Genomic DNA, 21,032 nt, shown 5'->3' on the forward strand with positions numbered 1-21,032 from the left:
ATTTTTGACCTTTGTACGACGTGTATCCAGAAAATAAAGACTCATTTTTTTATGATTTTTTTACACGCCGCTATATTATTATAAAATTTTCAGCTGAATTCATAGTTTACTTTGTCTGCAGGAGCCGCTAATGTTAGACGTGTTTTAATGAGCTCGGCTTTTTTCAGCTCTCACTTCATTATTAGTTCGTGAATATTTGGCCAAAGTCAAAATACTACAACGATGCCTCTGTACTCACCAGACTTTGTGAGACTCTTTCCTATTTTCAAGAATAAAGATAACCTTGAAAAACCTTTATACAAGTATAGCCAACCATTAACCATTTTACAAGTATAGGTGACATTAAAAGAAATCGCAGATAGAGCAAAAGGATCTCCTAAAAATCGAGTTTGCGAAGTGTTTCAAGAATTGGAAAAAGCGTTGGTACAAGTGCATAATACCTAAAAGTGACTGTTTTGAATGTGACAGCATTAATGTAGACGATTAAATAAATATTAATATAGGCTTGTGTTTTACTTATTTTGCATTCATTACACAGGCCATCAAAAAATTTTGTTTGAAAACTTATTTATTTTAATAGCTGATCTTTATAGATTTTGATTTGCCGAATCCAAACCTGGCCTTAGTTTTTTTGTATCACCCATAGTTTCCAAGCAATATGTATTTAATATTTAGTCTAATACCCCTATACGGTATACAGGGAAATCAATGAAACACTGTGTTACGCCATAAAATTGTTTGTATTTACTGTTCACTACATCGCGATAAAATTGTTTGTATTTACTACAGCGTGATAATACAGGGTTCACTTGTCAACTGGAATTGGTCTACATTTTCTTTCCCTTTTTTTCTTGAAGCTTCTTGTGCAGCTTTTTCTACGATGAATCGGTTGCTGAACTTCTCGGTGAAGTACCATCAGTAATCCCACATTATCTTCGTTCATTAGACCTACTTTTTCAATTTTATTATAACTACAAAAAAGGTGTTAAATTCTAAAAACATTGCTTGATTTTATAAATTTAACTGTAAAATGTGAATAAATGGTGGGTGATACAACTTTAAAACCATCATATTTGGATTCAGCAACTTTAAAAACAGAAGAATAAGGTATTTTCAATAAAAAAGTTCTTTCATTGTTGGCCTGTGTTATTTCTCTGGTCTGTAGTGCAGTGCTTTACGGTGAGGAAACGTGGACATTTAGGAGGGAGGACGAGAGGAATTGAGGCGTTTGAAATGTGGGTGTGGGGGAGAACGGAGAAGGTGCAGTCGACGGAAAGGAAGAGGAAAACGACGAAGTGCTGGATATGGTGAATGAGGAGAGGTAGATTTTTTTCATAAGATACGGGGAAACCGAAGGTATGGAGCGTGTACTTAGCGGGGAGGGAATGCTAAAAATATTATGTATTTTGGGCAAACGAGGGAAAGGACGGAAGAGAATAAGATTTTTATATAGAATGAAAGGAAGTAGGCCTTATTCTGAATTAAAAGATAAGTACACAAAGAAAGGGGAGGTTGCCAGGAAGCTTCTTCAGAAGGAGGTACTCCATGGAAACCGGTAAAATACTTGAGAATGTATCCCTTATTTCTTCAACCTTATCACTTCCAGTAATTAGTGGGTAAATCCGGGAATGAAATAAATAATTCTGTTCTTTTGTTAATACACATCGTAAAATAGCAATTTTATTTAAAATTATATGGGTAATTTTAATACACCGTCACACAATCAGCATTAAATAAATGTAAATCTTCACCTTCCATCAGACATTTCAGTAATACGTACAGTTAAGGCACCGCATGGAAAATCACAATAAGCTTGCTTGGGTATAAAATATTTTAGTGCAAGTTCTCACCGTCACCGATTCAGGGTAAATAAAGTTTGCAATACTTGAATAGTGTAAATACTTCCATAATTTTCTGGAATCTGTATGTTTTTGGCCAGTCACTGATATATGAGATACTATTATTGTCATTACAAGGATCGGTTTCATAACTTACTACTTTTTATAAATAATAATATGATATCATTTTTGTAAATTCTGGTTTGTTTTCTTCAACGGCGATCCCAAAATAAAGGTGAAAGCCTTAGTCTAGAAAGAATAATTGTTTATCAGTGATTGGCCACAAATTAGACGTTCCTGAAAATATGAAACCAAGTCGTCGATATAAAATCATCAATTATATATTTAGTAATGCATAATTATATTCTTTAGATTTGTTAATTGACCTCTCTTTAATGAACAGATAGAGATTGTTCTATGTAAATCACGTTGGTATAGGGTCTGCTCTTAAACGTTTCGCTGGATGGCCATCAGATCATCTCATCTCCGGATTGCAGGGGGTGCCAGCACCCTCTTGACCACCCTTCCGCTCGACCCCTCGTCCACTCTCTCCTCCTCCATCTTCTCCGGCTCACCCTCTTCAACAATACTTCCGCCTTCCTCCCTTACGTAGAGACGAGGGTTGATCCAATCGGGAATACCTGCGATAGCATGGATGCGGAATTAGTTTTGCACCGTTTCAAACTTGGATCGCTAAACCTTCGTAATTTTTACGACGACCCAAATTAAAATTCCAAAGTTTTGGAAAATGCATTTTATAATTTAAAAAAATGTATTTATTGGTATTTTAAATATTTTTCCCCAGCACCTTACATAAAAAATTACTATTAAAAATTAAAAAGAATTATTTAAAAATATTTTCAATGAAAGCCATATGAGTGGGTGAGGAGCCAAGGGGTACAAGTGTTTTTTGTTGAAATCAGGTAAAGTTAACTAAAGTGATCAATAAGATATTTAGCAGTGCATTTTATATTCCATTCGATGTCAGTACAGAAAAGAGACTCATTCGTATCCCTTGGAAACCAAGTTTCTGCGTATTTCTTCTAACAATGAACTGTGCCTAAATCTATTTAGAAAAAATCACTTGTACCCCGTGGCTTCTCACTCCCTCACATGACACGAACGTGAAGTATGTATTAAAAATAATAAAAAAATTATTTAATTGGTTTAAAGCACAAAATAACATTGGGAGGTAATAAAAAATTGTGTCGTAAAAATGACGAAAGTTTAGACGAATTTGACCACGTGACTCTGAGCCAGGTTTAGTAATCTATGGTTTAGTTTACTTTTAAAATATTTTGGTGATGCATTCATCAAACAGTTTTCTCAGAATGTCCACATGGATACACTGGGCGGTAACCATGGTGACCATGGTGATATCTGGAGGGGGCACCACTGGTTCCGAGCGTGGAGCGCAGTGTGGCAGGAATAGGGGTGCTTGGGTAGGATAGCCACTTTGACCAAAACATTGATAATCCCATAAGGGTCAATGCCAACTTTTTGGTGAAATTTTTAGTCATAACTCGTTAATGCATTTTGCATTAACGAGTTATGACTAAAAATGCATGCAATGCAATGCAGGGGAAAAAATATTATTTACCTCCACGGTTACGTTCTACATTCAGCACAGCTGAAAATAAAATTTTACGAGAGTAAACTAGTCATTTCCTGCTCTTATATCGTATTTAATTTTATTACTGCCAACGGAAATCTAACAATTATAGTAATGAAGTATATTTTCAAGGATATCCCCACCAGTAAAGTGGATAACAGAAACAGAGTTTATACGTTAATAGAAGTTTCGCGAATGATGAGAATTTTCTGGAATCAGAATTTAAACCGGTTACCGCACCGAAGGCGCATACGGTAAATACTGTACCGGTGAGTCAATCTCACCTCAACCAGTCACGCATAATTAAAATAATACAGGTGACATGAGCATATGTTCTGTTGTTGTTTGAAGTGTTGTTTGTGTGAAGAGGAAGATTAAAAACTAAATAATAGTGCAATTGCAAAGAGATAGTCATACAATATAATTGAATTCTTCTTTTTTTATTTTTTTATTAAACCATTAAATGTGTTCCATTTGAATGAATCCAAGGAAACCTCTGAAGAATACCATAGTAACCAATCAAGGAATTGTTATAAATATCACATAAGTTGAACGTACAATAAATGCAACAATGAGCACTCAATGCAATAGATGCAACCACGTGATTGCAATGGCACTAACCAATTCGTCCTAGTTTTTCCTTAGGTATTCAATTGGGTACCCATGAATTCATTTTAGGACTCTAGTTTGGATGGCACTGCTAATATATTCGAGTACCTACTCAAGCATTCACCATAGTACCTACCCAGGTATTATTCAATTAGGCACTCAAATCAAATATGTTTTGGTGTATTCATGGATTCATTCACATCCACTAATACATAGCTTAGTATTCAATTTTGGTTCGCGTATCCATGTAATAATGAATGAGCATTTTTGTTGGATCCTTTCATTTAACCTGTCTGCGCTCACCTTCTGCGTCCCAACCTTCCTCTCCGCTTCGTCTTGACATCCAACCCGGCTCTGAGTCGGCGAGCGAGGGTCCTGGGACAGAGTCCGGGGTTCGATACCAGGGCCACACCATCCCCCACTCCCGGCCCTCAGCCACTCCGGACAGGGACTGCAGGAAGACGAGATTCCGCATACATTACCTCCTAACCCAAAAGATCACTTCACAGCAATGTTTAAATTATGTTCCATCATCTTATTTTCAATTAAATGAAACGTTGAGATGATTTTTATGCTAATTATAACATTTTATTAATTAATTTGAAACTAATGTCTTAATTATTAATTAATATGTAGCGATTTATGGTTTTAAATCAACATAAATTTGCTATTCACGAAAGAATAAAATATATTTTTTTACGGAGAAGTGCAAAAAGGACCTTTTCAGGTCATTGCGCGTTTCCACGTAATTTTTTTTATTGCGCGTTCCGTAAGGTTAAAAAGAAAATTTGCTCATTCTCAAACGGATCTATTTGCTGTTATATCATTTGAAAACTAACGCTGTCATCATGAAACTTTCAGAGGAAATAAAGTGGGCCCTCTCTATATGTACCTGTATCTCAAATATTACAAATTTAAATTTGTTTTTTTATATTTGAGATACAAGTACTATTGGGGAAACAGTTTATCAGATGCAGCATATGGAGCATGTCTCCCTTAGGGTGCGAGGCTTGGATGTTGACAGATACAGAGAAGTTAAAAGAAGAAGCATTATAAATATGGTACAATTTATAAGAACCTACATTTGGAGTATGCTCCTATACGGAAGTGAGGCATGGACAATGACCGCAGCGGGGAAAGCAAGGATAGAGGCCTTGGTAATGTGGTGCTACAGATGAATGATGAAAATCAAATGGATCGACCGAGTTAGTAACGAGGAAGTCCTAGGAAGAGTAGGAGAGAAGAGAAGCCTCATGAAAACCTTAACAAGAAGACGGAACAACCTTATAGGCCACATCTTGAGACATGATGGCCTGATGAAGACAATTGTCGAAGGACAAGTGGAAGGCAAGAACGGAAAAGGAAGACCTCGAACAAAATATATGGAACAAGTAAAGAGAGATGTGAAAGAGAAGAAATACGTAGGTGTGAAAAGATTAACTGATAGGAGAACTGAGTGGAGAGCTGCGTCAAACCAATCCTAGGATTGACCAGTGATGATGATGATGAATATTGAAACATGATGAAGATAAAATGGATTTCCCGAGTAATTAATATAGAAGTGCAAAGAAGAGTGGAAGAAATGAGATGTGTTCCAAAAATTTTAAGGAGAAGACGCGACAACTTAGTTGCCCACATTATGAGACATGGTGGTCTGATGAAGACAATCGTTGAAGGACAAGTGGAAGGGAAAAAGGGCAAGGGACGGCCCCGAATGAATTACACAGGACAGGTTATAAATGATGTAAAAGAGAAGAAAAACGTGGATGTGGAAAGGCTAGCGAAATGGAGAGAGGAATGGGGAATGCGTCAAACCAATCTTAGGATTGTTGACAATTAATGTTGATGACAGGTATGTACTAGTTGACAACGGTTTAAATCCAATTACCCTTATCCCAGTGCCCTTAGACATTCAAGATCATCATCTCCTAATATTCTAAGACATAAAGAATATGGAGTCTTCATTATTTACTTGTGGTTTGGATATGAATATTTTATCTCAGTATTTTCTAAAAGATGTGATCCTACATTTGATTTACAAGTAAAAGATGACGTCGTATTCCCTAGAAAAGTTATGATGAGAGCATAAATTTAAAAAAATTTAATGTGATGGGGAAAAATTAACTTCAGATACCCATTCAGGATAAAATATTCATATTTGAAGTCAAAACAGTCGGGCGGTTGACTCTTTAGAAAAGAATAATGAGAACTATTATTTTCAAAAACCCTTCTCACCGCTCCCTGCCACTTTTGCCTGTTTTTTTCATCAAAGAAAACGAAAGGCATTAATTGCGATTCGTTACCCACCATTAGTGTATTTATAATATACAAATTATTTGGTTTTAGAAATACCGGTTTAGGCGAATGGCAACGGTCAATTTTAATCTCATTTGAAAAAGGCCAGATAGGCGCCCATGCAATGCCACTCCACGTAACGTACCACGTACGTAAGTTTTATACCGGGGCATTAAAAAAATGTAACAAGCAAACGCACACAAACAACCATGCCCTGTATATGGGTAACTTACATAGGCGGGACTCAAACCCGCGACCACTTGTTGGGCAGGCAAGGGCGTTACCCCGCCGCCACCGAGGCCGGCATCCAATGTCCAATTGATTGTCCAATAAATTGGGAAGTGTCATACGGGCTTAACATTTTAATGTATGTTTAGCAAAACCGAAAATATGAAAGTGCGGCAAAAAATCCGCAAGCGTGCACTGGCGCTACCCTCGCGGGCGCGCGTAGCGTGTAATAAAATCGGCAGAAAGAGTCAACCTTTCAGGTAGACTAAAATGTAAACAATGATGATGGATGATTCTTATGAAGGCATTTGTAAAAAAAAATCCATACAGAAAGAGTCAACCTATTAGGTATACTGAACTATGAGCTATGAATTTGGTTAAACTATCAGTAAAAGGCTCAAAACTAATCGACAGAAATATTCAACCTCTTAAGTAGAAACAACTATGAACTTCAGATTTGGTTGTTAAATATAACTCACATACCATGGTATGTGAGTTATTTTTAATCATCATGAGCCGCGAAAGCTTCAATCAAGAAATTCGGATTTGGTTTATTGCTCCTAATAATATTTATAGTGAATCGACGGACCTTTGTATTTGGAAGTAGTTGTTTATTTTTCCGTTTTAGCAATGCTGTCGGGTGTACCCAATGATTGACTCTTTCTCCATTCTCTAAAACTCGTGTAGCTAAGGGTTTAGGAAAAATTTGCGGGTCGTTAATATTATTATGCGTGTTCCCACCGTAGCTCGTCTACGTCCGATCCGCGGCACCGATTTGGCTGCCTTCATGAAGAATCCGTGGTCCACGTCGGCCGTGATGGTTCTCACCCCGCCGCCCCTGCCGCCTCCAAAGGCCCTGCGCCCGATGCGAGGGACGGACTTGGCCGCCTTCAGGAAGAAGTCGTCGGCACTGGCGAACAGGGCAGCTTGCTGCACCAATAGGAAAACGAGCAGAAAGGCTGGACGCGGTATCCAGGAACCTGAGCGTTGAAGAGAGACAGTGACAATACCGAATAACAGAATAGTTTCCTTCATCAAAGAAAACGAAAGGCATTGATTGAGATTCGTTACCCACCATTATTGCATTCATAATATACAATTTTTTTTGTTCTAGAAATTCCAGTTTAGACGAATGGCAATGGTCAACTTTAACCGCATTTCAAAAATGCCAGATTGGCGCCCATGCGATGCCACTCCATGTGACGTCACAGGGACCTAGTTTCTATACGAGTAGATAGGAGTTTTACATCGTCTGTGATTACCAATGCATGCATGAGATACAGAGCTCAGGGAAACCTGTCTTAATAATCGCCCGTCAAAATTACCTAAATTCGGAAAGTTTTCTTCGTTTGATAAGGTATAAATAATCCTTATTTAAGCCAAGCGCTACCTGCTGGCAGAGTACTCTGCTACCTGCTAGCAGTCAGCATCGGAGCGTATTTCATAGCCTCACACACCCAGGTAGCCACACACAGCAGCGGCCAGACATCAGACGGGTTTTTCCCAGCATTCATACTTAGCCGTCGCGTTTTAGCGCGCTTGAAAATTTTCACTTTTCATTTAATCGCAAAAAATAGATATCGTCAATTAAAAATCTAAAACTGTGAAATTCGTACTCCAGGAGTAATAATCTTTCGATTTAGGCAATTAAAAAACTAATAGTAAAGACAAGACTGACTAAAATATTTATGGAAGAGCCGGAAAAAATTGGAATGAAAGTATATTTTTCAAAAACAAAGTAGTACATGCATTTCACGAGTACCCCAAATAATACAGGCCCCATACAAATAGAAAGGCATAAGTTCGATATAATGGACTTCTTCAAATGTACAAAGTAACAGGCTGAGTAAACATAAATCAATGATTTCTTACCTTCAGGACGTCCACTTCTAGTCATTGCGTTGAGTGAATAAACCTTAGAATGTTCTAAGCCGCAAAGATATACATTGTAAGCCATGAAAAAGAATGAACAATGAAATTAGTTTATTGCAATTATTTAAAAATATTATTATAGGTAGCAAGATGAGTGGAAGCTGTTGGTAGCTGTCAGCCTTGCATTAAAAATATTTCTTGCAGCAAATAATGTACAAGATTTACCGAAACGTACTATATACAGAATTTACAGCAGCATTTCGTTTGTTAGGATAAATGACAGAGAAAATTATAAATATCATTTGCAGCCTATAATATACTCCAGTATACTTAGGTCACGTTAGCAATGGTATCCAAGGTTTTGGAACATAGTATCATACATCTTCCATAATTTAATTTGATGCAGCTATCTAATAAAATAACTTGCAATTATCTCTCACAATGACTATGCCGACTGGAATTAATGATTATACTGCACTCAAAAGTGTATGAGGGATAATATGACAATGTGTAATGTATCTGTGTCATTCTTAGTGCTACCGTCATCTCTCATCCATTTTTATAACTCATGCATGCTAATGTATTGATTTCCACGTACCTATTAAGAAAACAGCATTCAAATTCAAGTAAAGGTTAGCAACAACAACCAAGGTTAAACAAACTTAAATACTATTTCTCTGGATGGGGGGTACGTGCCCTGGTGGGAGTCGAACCCTCGATCTTCAGTTTGGTTGACGAGAAGTTCACCCCAACGCCACCGAGGCCGGCAAAGTACCTATATATCATCCGCGGTAAAGTATTTTCTCAAAAATTCATTCCATCCAGAAGTATCTTGAATCTCAAGGCTAGACAATCGTATGACGTCACCAACTCAACTGCGAAAGTGTTGAGGCATTCGATTTCTCATCGCAAATAGCTCGAGAAGTTCATCTACATCTATTATCCTGTAAATCGCCTCAATGGGCGTGTGGCGGGGCTGTTAGGACACGAGACGTGTGCATTGTGGCAATGGCAATGGTAATAAATAGTGATAAATATAAAATTAAAGGTTATGCTGACGAAGTTTAAAGTTTATATAAAGAGTTTCATGCTTTTACAATGTGTAAGAATGATTTAAAAAATTGAGAGTATGCAACCCACGTGCCAACTAAATTCTCTGACTGGGGTGGGGCGCGCTCACTCTCGGTGCGATATATCGGGAACGAAACGGCAGAAGTGAAAGAAATTTGAGGAGATACTCTATAAAAGTCTAACGAGTCGTTGTAGTAGGCAAAAAAGTGATAGAATAATCCGAGAGTGACATCATCTTCACTTATGTCAAAAAACGCAAATTTTCAAAACTTTAAGTGCGATGGGGCACGTTTTCTCGGTATCTGATTGCAAAAATAATTTCCATAATTTATTTTCTCACGAAATGTAACAAATCTGGGGGGCGTCCCAAAAAAATTCGAAAACTTTAAAAATAAGGACCACCCTAGTGTACATATAAAAAGGAAATGCCCGAAAGAAATAACGCCTAGCATTTATTATAGCCCTTAATCGTGCGGGGGAAAGTGAATGCTTATAACTATCAGTTCGGTTATATATCTCCCTTGATTAATCGTTTCTGTCGGACTTGGAAATCTAGTGGGGTTCTCCGTGTCGCTCTGAAAGATATCTATTCTGAATTACTCAATCAATCTAAGCCTAGCGCGCAGCCTCCGATTCTCTAGCGGCTCCCAATCCCATTCGTTTAACATCTGTGTAACGCTTTCTGCACGCCCGATGCAGTTTTTCACAAATCACGTACCTTTCCTTTGATTTTTATGGACTTCACAGCAGTGGCGTAGCCAGGGGGGGTCAAGGGGGTCCGGACCCCCCGAAGTATAAAATCGCAATTATTTTTCTTCAAAAAATAAAACAAAATATTGAAAAATCAAGAATTTATAGAATATTTCTCTAACAAATGAAGTTTTTTCGATTATGAAAAGTGTTAAAATTAGTTTAAAACCCATTACTTAGTAACCTGTTTTTCAAATATTTTTCCCCCTGGGTTTGGACTCCCCCCGAACGAAATTCCTGGCTACGCCACTGCCTCACAGATTAACTCTATCTGCACCGATTCGGCATAATCAAGGTGTGGCAGGACAAGTGTGAAATAGGGTCTCTCCTTTACTTTATCGTCCGAGAATCATCCCGCATCATGCTTCTTGAGGGCTCTGCCACATATATTTGCTATATGAGTTCACTAATTCCGTCAATGATCATCAGTTTGAAATAGTTTTGTTACGAATTGGTGTATTATTTAATTTATTTTAATTAAGGTTAGCTTTAAGTTTGATTTCCTCCAATTTTAACTAATTCGATTGTTTTCAATCGCTCAGAGCCGCTTAGTCGCAATCAGTTTTGAGTTGTGAGCTCACTCAATCAAACAAGAAAGCAAGTGAAAAAACGTTATAGATTAAAAAGTAAACTTTGTTGTATTCCACACAGTCTTTATAAAAAACTCAACCGGTTTCGACATTTTCAGGTCATTACCTCTACCCTCTTGATAGGCTTATCTTTGAGTTTACTTGATATATTTCAAGTTTTCTGGTTTCACTTTTCAAAAGTTTGCTTTTTAATCTCTCATGTGACCATTCCACAAAGGGAACTCACTAGTCAATTATTATTAAAGTATCCTACCGATTAAGGTAGGTTTCCATGGAGTACTTGAAAAGAATTCTGGCATCCTCCCTCCCCATCAACTAGCCTTTCCTCCACTTCCCTCCTTCCCTCCACTAGCCAATGATTTCAATAAAAAATTTTAAAAAGGTACTCACCACTTAGTCTATCTCGTTCACCGGGATTCGCACTCCGGCCACCTGGTTCCCAGTCTCTTTCCTTCCAGCCTTTGTAGTTTCCTTACCACACCAAGACCTGCGTCTGATGGTACTAATTGGACGAGCCGAAATCTCACTTATATATACACACACGAACGCATCCTCTTGTGCCTCTGCAATAAAATTCGAGCTGAAACAAGTGCCAAAGAACGGATATTTCACCCTTAATGTGTGGCAGGGGGTGTCTCTCGACACGTTTAATGGGATGATGCGGGCTGGCGCCTTGTTTTCGGGTTCAACGCACCTATGTTCAATGCGTGTAACCCTTATTTCGTCGCGGAGTGAAGTTTTGGGGAAGCCGGTTGGATCCCCATGCTGCGGGATAGATGAATGAGGTCCTTTTGTGCCGGCGATGTTGTGCAAGTTTTACGACGAAGAGGGAGACATATTGGGCATACGTGAAGGGAATTTTAAGTTAGCAGAGCAATCATCCTTGTGTGTCCTAAAAAGCTTTAAGTCAGCACTCACCGATAATACCTGCGATAAGTTATACAGTTTTTTTTACCATTTTCCGTACCAAATCCATTTTCAAAGAAAAGCTTTTTTATTTATTACCTCAGATATAACTTACATCAATAATTTATATTCATTTTTAGGATGTCAATAATATTTGTAGGCCGTGTGTTGTATTTAACGTCAGTAAATTTAGTATATTTTTATTGTGTGCCAATCATGTTACATGAAGTTTTTTTTAATGATTTTTCTTTTCCTCTTGTTCAATTCTGTTTGTTCTCATTGTTTACCTGAGATTATTTTTTGCTTTCGATGTAATGGTTTTGCTTTTTGTTACAAATAGTAATTTGCCGGGTGAAATCATCTTTAAGGTGTCAATTATAATTGTATGTTATGAATTTATTTTTTATTATTTGCGTACAAATTGTTTTAATTTGTATTTGTTCTAATAGGGAAACCCAGAGCATAAATAAACGTTCATTCATTCATTCTGTAAAACTCGCTTATAACGAATTCCGAATCACGAGACCATCGTTCTATTTTGTTGTAAACATGACTTCATTACATCCATCCATTCATGTGCAATGAAAATCAAGAGCCTAAGTATGTCCTATAGACTACGTCTATTTTTTTAACCTTCGTTTAAGTGCCCTTTAGGATAATTAATTTAGACCAAAAATCTTTGATGACACTTTTTCAAGCTAAGTTTTATCTAATTTAGATCTATTTAGTCTCCGTATCATGCACGTTCCATCATTTAATTGTGTTATTCATTTCAATAAATCGTCGTTTTTTAAACAAGTAAAGAATCATCGCCCCTCTTCAACAGCATATTCTTATATATATTCATCATCTTCCACAGTAAAACTCGCTTATATCGAATTTCAGGGGGACCTTAAATCTATTTTGTTATGAGCATTATTTCGTAAATCGACTTTATCTAAGCAATAGGTCCGTAACATTTAACAATCGTCCCACCCTTTCCATCCAACGGCTGTAAAAGGAAGGATATTAAGATCAATAGTAGAACTACGTAGTGATGGCCACACGTGAGAACAACTGACGATAAGATAAGGAACGATGATGTCTCCATGTTCCTGGGTTTCACCGCGTGGATTTTCTTTGTGACGACAGTTTCGCCGGTATTCCAACCGGCGTCTTCAGGTTGATCTGTCGTCACAAAGAAAATCCACGCGGTGAAACCTAGGAACATGGAGACATCATCTAGACAACGCCGCGGAAAACTACGCATCAACAGATAAGGAACGGTTGACTTGAAGATGGCCTTCATTTCTTTTAAAAAGAGGATATAATTCCCAAAGAGACAAAATAGTCCGTAATAGCGGGTATTTTGTATCGTCCAATCTCGTTACATGCGGAAAAATTAACATTGACGATCATTGGAAAGTCCAAGGGCCCGGTTACTCAACTCGTTATAGGCGGGATTTCTTCACTTGCGTGATCGTAATAAGTAAGTTTTACTGTATTACAGTCTATGACACAGTCACTAATACTTTTTTAATGGCAATGGGCTGTATTTTTTTACACGACACCATTATCTTTTAGGCCAATTAACGACGTTAATTACTCATGGGTTAATATAACCCATCTTCCATATTGCTTCAGGAGACCGTCTTCACCGCTAATGTCGCAGTAGTTTATTTTACTACTGCGGGGTCAAAAAAGTAGATAATACAAAGGTTTTTTTAAGTAGATATAAATAAACACCTTGGGCATGCGTGAAGGGAATGTAAAATTAACCAATCTTCCCTGGCCGTCCTAAAAAGGTTTAAGATAATCTCACTCACCGATAATCTCTGCGAGAAGGTTTACGATAGTCTATGACAGAGTCAGTAATATCTCACTTTTGCTATGGAAATAAGCTGTAGATATATATTTTTTGAACTTTCATTGAAAATTGCTCGAGACCATTATCTTTTAGGTGAATTAACGACATTAATTGGTCATGGGTAAATGTTACGAAAGAGGGTGCTGCGCCCGCTCCCAGCGGGCTTCCCCCGCTCTTTTCAATGCAGGTCCACAGAGGGATAGGCGCGTTTCTAATTTTAAAATGTAGAAAAAAAAGGCAGGGTCTTATGTACAAATTTAATTGGAATGTTCATGTACAAATTGAGGTCAGAGGATCTCTTCAAACACAACATTGGAAGTAATTACACTATCATCTGTTAAACGCACATGATGACTCATACTAACGTATCAACAGGAGGCTTGAATGTGGAATCAGCCGTATTTTGATAAAAGTTATTTAAAGAATGTGAGATATTGTTGCAAATGAACAAATGCATCAGTTAGTGCGCCGTCAACGTCAGGAATATTTACTGGTTTAGTTTTTTTTTTATATTTTTTAAAACAAATTTTAGGAAACAATAGCAATATTTAGGAAGTAAGGTATGCCGTCGCATGTTCTCTGATAAATTCTGTGCATTTTTGTACCTCATTTGTAGAGTTTGGTTACGTATAAGTTGAGGAAAAGGTATCTATACAGTAGAAATTATATAGAAGATGTTTCATATATTGGTTCAGAAGGCCGTTGTCACTACTGATGCCGTCGTAGTTTATTTCACTACTGTAGAGTGAAAAAAATTGACTCTGTATATTGGGCTAAAAAATTTCCCATACATTCCCGCCAAAAATCCCTTATACAGTACATCTAAGTCAACACTCACGGAGGAGTTTTACCAATTGAAAATTCCACGGCAGATTCCAAATAATTTATCGATAAGTATCATTGAAGTTGTCTAAGAAATCAAATCCTTAACGAAGAAATTTCGTGCTTAAAAATAAAATAATTCACATTGGGCATCGTCTCCAGCTCCTCAGAACGATAACTTTCAGTATCTAGGCTACCTACCAGATCGAAAGTGACTAAGTACCCTGGGAATAGAATTAGTAATATATTCCAAACAAAGTACAATTAAATCTAATATTTAGCGTTAAGTACAGGCAGTCTAGGGAGGAAGGATGGGGTTATCTAGGTTAGCATGGATAATATTTTATTTGACAAAACTATGTAGGAATACATCATGGTTAATATTTATTGGCGGTTCAGTCTGGTGGTTTGATTACATCTAAAATTTGCTAAGGACTCAACTACATGTTATTTTAAAAATCCGTTTTATTGCAGGTTTCCATTGGATTAAGACATTTTGGGCATTCTGGAAAAGAATGAAAACTCTATCAGGTCAAAGTGACCATATCTAACTCAAAATTCACCAAGAGCCGTTGGGTCACGTTTACTGAAAGGTAAGTAATTCCGTTACCAAGGTTTCAAATCACTTATCTAATAGAATTATCGTGGCAATTGAAAATACATTTATAACTACTCTTAATGAGGGTATCTTTAGCAGTATTAGTATTAAAAAATGAATTCAGATTTAATTTTAATAGATATCGGCATGTTGAAATAAGGAAATACAAGGTTCATATAATTTGATCACATGTGAGCAAATTATTTATTGTCATGAAAATATGCTGTTAATACTTCTCATTCATTATTCATATCCTTCATGCATAAATGAAGCTATGTAGACGCTTCTAATGCATGCATTTTGAAGGCTTGTAAAACGGATGATACTACTGGATATTTTTCATATTCATACAAAATCATTTGTAAGTATGTTCGATTTTTTCATTGCTATTAATTTCAGTAACTTAAACTGCTTGGAATATCAACTTATGCATTTTAAATGGTTTAATACCTTTCGAAGTTTCAGCGTAATAATGTCAGTTAAGTACTTTAAAACGCACTCATTTATTCAACCAAAAAAGTGCTCAAGAATCAGTGGGGTAGCCAGGAATTTCGTTCGAGGGGGGAGCCCTAAATCAGGGGGGATATTTTTGAAAAATTGGGTACTAAGTAGAGGGTTTTAAAGTAATTTTAACACTTTTCATAATAAAAAAAACTTCATTTGTCTAAGAAATCTTTTGTAAAATCTGGATTTTTCAATATTTTGTTTTTTTTATTGAAGCAATGTAATTATGTTTATATATTTCGGGTGGGGGGGGGGGGGTAAGAGTCTCCTGAATTGTTGGCTAGAATCACATTCTGCATAAACAATTACTTAAATAAGACATCGCAGTAATCCCACTGAATATCTTTTCGCACGACGGGTAAAATGACCAGGAAAGGTTTATTTTACTCCGGACCCACCATACCCATCCTACTTGGGTACGCCATTCTAAAGAATATTCCATAGAGCTTTGGAAATCCATAACCAAAGTGTTTGCGCAGCAAAGTATTGGTAGATAGTCTGTGGGCGATTTCCTCAGTTCATAATGAATCTTATTATACGGAGTCATTTTGACTTCAAACTGAAACCCTAATAGTTGTAGTTCGCCCCAGCTTTTATTTTTCTGGCCATTCAATATTGCACTTCAAATCTGCATAGTAAACTTTCACATACAAAAAGTGATGTATGCCTGATTGCCTGATTGACACGCTTTCTATGGGGTCCAAGCCGGGACGGCATTGTAAGCTTAATGAAAGTCAAAACCAGTAATATTTCAATAGTTTCGTTCCCGGATGCGAAATGTAGAAACAAAAATTAATAATAGCCGGGGAGCTAAACTCAGAGTCAAAACTACTTCGGGTCAAAACTAAACTAAACCTCTGGGACGAAACGAAACACAGGTAAGGTTTCGCAACGGAGGGACCACTTGCTTCACTTTCAAACTTTTTACTTTTGAACCACACACTGAGTGCGAAGTAGGTTTGCATGGATTTAAGGTTCACCCTACAGCCTCTAGATGTATGATGCACTTTACCACTTATAATTCGCAATATGACGAAGCTAAATAGGGCAGTTTCCTTCATCAAAGAAAACGAAAGGCATTGATTGCGATTCGTTATCAACCATTAGTGTATTCATGATATAAAAATTAGTTGGTTTTAGAAATACCGGTTTAGACTAATGGTAAGGGTCAATTTTATCCTCATTTGAAAAAGGCCAGATTGGCGCCCATGCCGAGCCCCTCCACGTGACGTCACAGGGACCTAGTTTCTATACGAGTACATTGGAGTTTTACATCGCCTGAGGTTACCAATGCATGCATGAGGCACAGAGCTGAGGGAAACATGTCTTAATAATCACTTATTAAATCTGGCTAAGGTCGGAAAGTTTTCTTCGTTTGATAAGGTATTAATAATCCTAATTTAAGCCAAGCGCTACCAGCTGGCAGGGTACTCAGCTACCTGCTAGCAGCCTGCGTCGTATCAGCGCTCAAAGCCTCGCCCCAAGGTCACCACACTTTCGGCAGCGGGAACCAGAACGACGTCACACGGAGTTTTCCCGGCATTCATACTTACCCGTCGCGTTTTCGCGCGCTTGAAATGTTATGCTTTTCATTTAATCGCGAAAAATAGATATCGTCATCTAAAAATCTAAAAGCGTGAAATACGTACGCCAGGAATAATAATCTTTCGATTTAGGCAATAAAAAAAATGATAGGAAACCACCCTATTCTTAAGCGTCTTTACATTCTTTCATGAAATGGGTCGAAATTATTCCCTTTCCCCCCTCCACTCAACCTCTGGGATCGAAACTTAACTATAATAGGGTTCCCATTCAACCTGGAAAACCTTAAAACCGTGAACTAGCCGTGAATTTCGTCCTTAGGCTTAGAAATCATTCAATCTTGATTTTACGATCGTAGAATCACGATTGGCAGATTAAAAGAAAAAAGGATATTTCGATCATATTTCAAGATAAGTCACGCGCAGACATGGCCACGGATTTATCTGCACACGTATATTCGAAGCACAATTATTGGTCCGTGTGCCATGATGACACATTGATTTTAAGCCTGTGCCAAAGCCGAGAGACTGGTAACCAAAGTGTTCATTAACACTTGCGAAAATTCAGACACTTCTTAATTTCCCTGGCACTCTGGACACTTTATTTTCCCACTCGCAACCTTTAGCCGGAGCTGAATTTGCAAACGATATGTGACGTCACGTTCATGAACAGGAAGGAGCATCTGAGAGGATCGTTATGTAAGAGTTTAAAGAAAAAGTTAGTGAAGAGTTTGATCTGGAGTGTAGCTCTCTATGGTGCGGAAACGTGGACACTGAGGAAAGAAGACGAGAGAAGATTGGAGGCATTCGAGATGTGGATATGGAGAAGAATGGAGAGGGTGAAATGGACGGAGAGGAAAAGGAACGACGAAGTGCTGGATATGGTTGGCGAGGAGAGGCAGCTTTTAAATGAGATACGGAGGAGGCAGAAGGTATGGATGGAGTTAGTGCTTAGCGAGGAGGGGTTGTTGAAAAGGGTGTTAGAGGGTAGAATGTTAGGGAAACGAGGGAGGGGACGGAAAAGAATAGGATTTTTAGATAGATTGAAAGGTATTAGGCCTTACAGTGAATTAAAGAAGGCAGTGCTGGAAGAAAAGGGAGGCTTCCAGATCACTTCTTGAGCACTCCATGGAAACCTTCCTTAATCGGTAGAATACTATAATAATAATAAAAATGTGACGTCAGGAGAGATAGCACTATCATTGCTGCGTTTGCATTGACGGCGTCTGTCGCGCTCGCTAAAATTTGCTGTTAACTTGCGGCCGATGATTGTTGCGTCATCAATATTTCTGCCTAAAATGGTTTATCTAAAAACAGTGAATTTGAAGTCATTTAGACCGTGAAAACCTGGAAGAAACAGTGAATTTTATAATTTAGTTAGAGCGGGTACCCTGACTATAAGCAGCGGATTTTCGATTAACTTAGTTTCGTTCCCGGGAATAAAGTTTCGTCCGGGGTCGAAACTAAATCTAGGCCTCTTATATTCGTTTCCTTTCGAGTCTAAACGAAACATTGTGGCCATAATAAGTTGGGCATTGTTTCAACGACCAGGATTATGTGATAAACTAGTGGCGTACTCACCAGGTGCTTTTCGAAAAAAGGCAGTACTCGTTATTTTATCACAAAGGTATCGTTAGTAGGTAGTTACCACTTTCTAGTACGGTAAAACGGGGTGAATAGAAACAATTTTCAGCTTTGGTTTGAAATTTTGCATATTTGTAGTTGTTCCATATAAACAATTTTTTGCCTAAACACAGGTCTCTGTTAGACCTATTTGTTTATAGTATTTCATTTTTTAAATTTTATTTGATTTTGAAGAAAAAAATTAAAACATGGTGTTTCTATTCACCCCCCAAATGGGGGTGAATAGAAACAGTACTTCAATTTCATGTTTTTTTCTATTGAAACGAATCGGGGGTGAATGGAAACAGTTAAATATGGTATTTTTTATTTGTTATGGATAAATACAAATTTATTTCTCAACATAATGATTTAATTCAGTACATAAACAAAAGAAGTTACATAACTGTAAGTAAACAAATTGAATAGGTAGACAATTACCGTATTTAACTAGATTAAATTATGATAAATAAATTGTGAGATCAGACCGGTCATCTATGAAAAATTTTTCTTGCGGGGTGAATAAAACACTAAATTTGGTTTGTTTCTATTCACCCCATAAATTCTGAAAACCTAACCTAAAAAATATGAATAATTTTTTAAATAATATTGTTAAAGTTAAAGCTTAAAATAAACCTGAATCTTTTATATGAATAATTAAACTATGTTTTTACAGCTATTTACTTTTAAGAACACTACGTATTCTGACTTACCTGGAAAGTTCAAAGTGGATATAAAAAACAAGAATCACGTGGTAAAATTCAACATGACAAACAAACAGGAACCAGTGCTGCCAACCAAATAAACCATTATTTCACTTTCAGCCAAAAGTGTACCAACCTAAAAAAATAATAGTTGCCGCCATTCACCCATACTTATGTGGGAAATAGATTATACATAAAAAAAAAAGAAGTTTCGTTTCTATTCACCCCAATGTTTCTTTTCACCCCGTTCTACGGCAGTTACCAGGGTTACCAACCAGCATCCTTAATAAATGCTACTGTCACAGAGTAGGGATATACAGAGAGTACAAAACGGCTGAAGGCGGTAATCAGCTCATTGCGCATTTCACCATGTTCTAAATAAGGAAACATGGCTTGAGTTGGTTGGTTGGCTATTTGGTTTCTATCGTTTCTATCATTCGCGCTTGGCGTGGAGTGTTGTCGCACAAATTTTTTTTATTCCTCCACTCTTCAATGCTTTCATGCAGTGTGCTAATGTTTTAAAGAAACGTGGAAAATGAAGGAAGTGGAAAAAAAGACGAGAAGAAAAGGTTTTGCTTGGTGTTCAGCCATTAACTGCAAAATCAATGCGGGCATGACGGAAGCAAAGTTGAGTTTCTTCAGTTTCCCTAAATACCCTGTGAGGTAAGTAATTTCATATTTTTTCTGAGTTACATTGCTGATCGAAGAAACTAAACTTATATTCGAGTATTATTTTGCATGCGAAATGAAATTGTCGAAAAAGTTTAATAAGAACTTGTAGTGTTGGCGCTGGTCCAAGGAATGGGCGATTCGATGTCGTCGGTCGGATTTAGAAAACAAGACTCAGTTATTTATACATAATAACTGCCGGATTTGTGCGTGCGATTTGGCGTTCCTTCCTCTACCTTTATAAGTAAAGAAATAATTAGGCTACTTTTAATTTTAAACTCTCTTTTTTTGGCTCATGGTAAGTCGTTAGTACTATTTGGTTTGAATTTACAGCATAATTTTTCTTATTTTCAATAAGGCCGCCGTGCGATTTTTCACTACAGAGAAACCTATGGTACAGCCACCTAATGTCCCCTCTGTATATATCTACTCTGTGCTACTGTAGTAAAGGCTATAATAAGGTTGAAGACAGGTATAAAGCAGCTTTGATAAAACAATTCGTATTTAAGATCTATCTGCCATGTCTCGATAAAATTGTGTAAATGAGAGTCCCGCTTAAAATTCCTTTGCACTACTAATGCGTTTCCCAGCTTCCAAAGATGCTACATCATTATTTAATCCTTTTTGTCGATACATGATTATTTCTTCAACTATCTCTCGATCATTGTGTTTAAAACGCACACTTTTCAGCAATGAATGAAGATATTTTTTGCAAATCTTATTTCACGGACAGAATATCGGGGTGTACATGAGTTGAAGATTTTTTTGATAGATGGCAGTCATCATTATCACTACTTTGAATTCTTTGTGGATTTAACCGCTCCAAGGCGCTGCACTCAAGGGAATTATTTCTGCAAAATAATCAAATGAATACTTAATATTGTTTTTCTGGATGAAATATGTTTCAGGACAAATTTATCCTCTGTGATTTGAAATGAAAGTTGTTGGCCATCAAAA

The 21,032-nt window shown here is 37.2% G+C and overlaps 1 protein-coding gene across 1 annotated transcript; it reads right to left on the reverse strand.

Annotated features, from left to right (window-relative positions):
* Nucleotides 1-1,650: 1,650 nt before the first annotated feature.
* Nucleotides 1,651-11,351, reverse strand: LOC124169327. Its single transcript, XM_046547909.1, has 5 exons — nt 11,256-11,351; nt 8,455-8,508; nt 7,324-7,562; nt 4,363-4,510; nt 1,651-2,479 (listed from the first exon to the last, which is right to left on the reverse strand). The coding sequence occupies exons 2-5, from the start codon at nt 8,477-8,479 to the stop codon at nt 2,319-2,321; spliced, it is 573 nt and encodes a 190-aa protein (XP_046403865.1). The 5' UTR covers nt 8,480-8,508; nt 11,256-11,351; the 3' UTR covers nt 1,651-2,318.
* Between the last annotated feature and the right edge of the window lie 9,681 nt (nt 11,352-21,032).

Source organism: Ischnura elegans, chromosome 12 (assembly GCF_921293095.1).
Source record: "Ischnura elegans chromosome 12, ioIscEleg1.1, whole genome shotgun sequence".
Lineage (NCBI taxonomy): Eukaryota > Metazoa > Arthropoda > Insecta > Odonata > Coenagrionidae > Ischnura > Ischnura elegans.

Excerpts from the sequence above, each read along its gene's own strand:
- LOC124169327 (XM_046547909.1), bottom strand. The coding sequence starts at position 8,479 with ATGACTAGAAGTGGACGTCCTGAAG. Across the intron at positions 4,511-7,323 it reads TCGGACGTAGACGAGCTACG|TCCCTGTCCGGAGTGGCTGA; the intron begins GTGGGAACACGC and ends GTCTTCCTGCAG. Across the intron at positions 2,480-4,362 it reads GGAAGGTTGGGACGCAGAAG|GTATTCCCGATTGGATCAAC; the intron begins GTGAGCGCAGAC and ends ATGCTATCGCAG.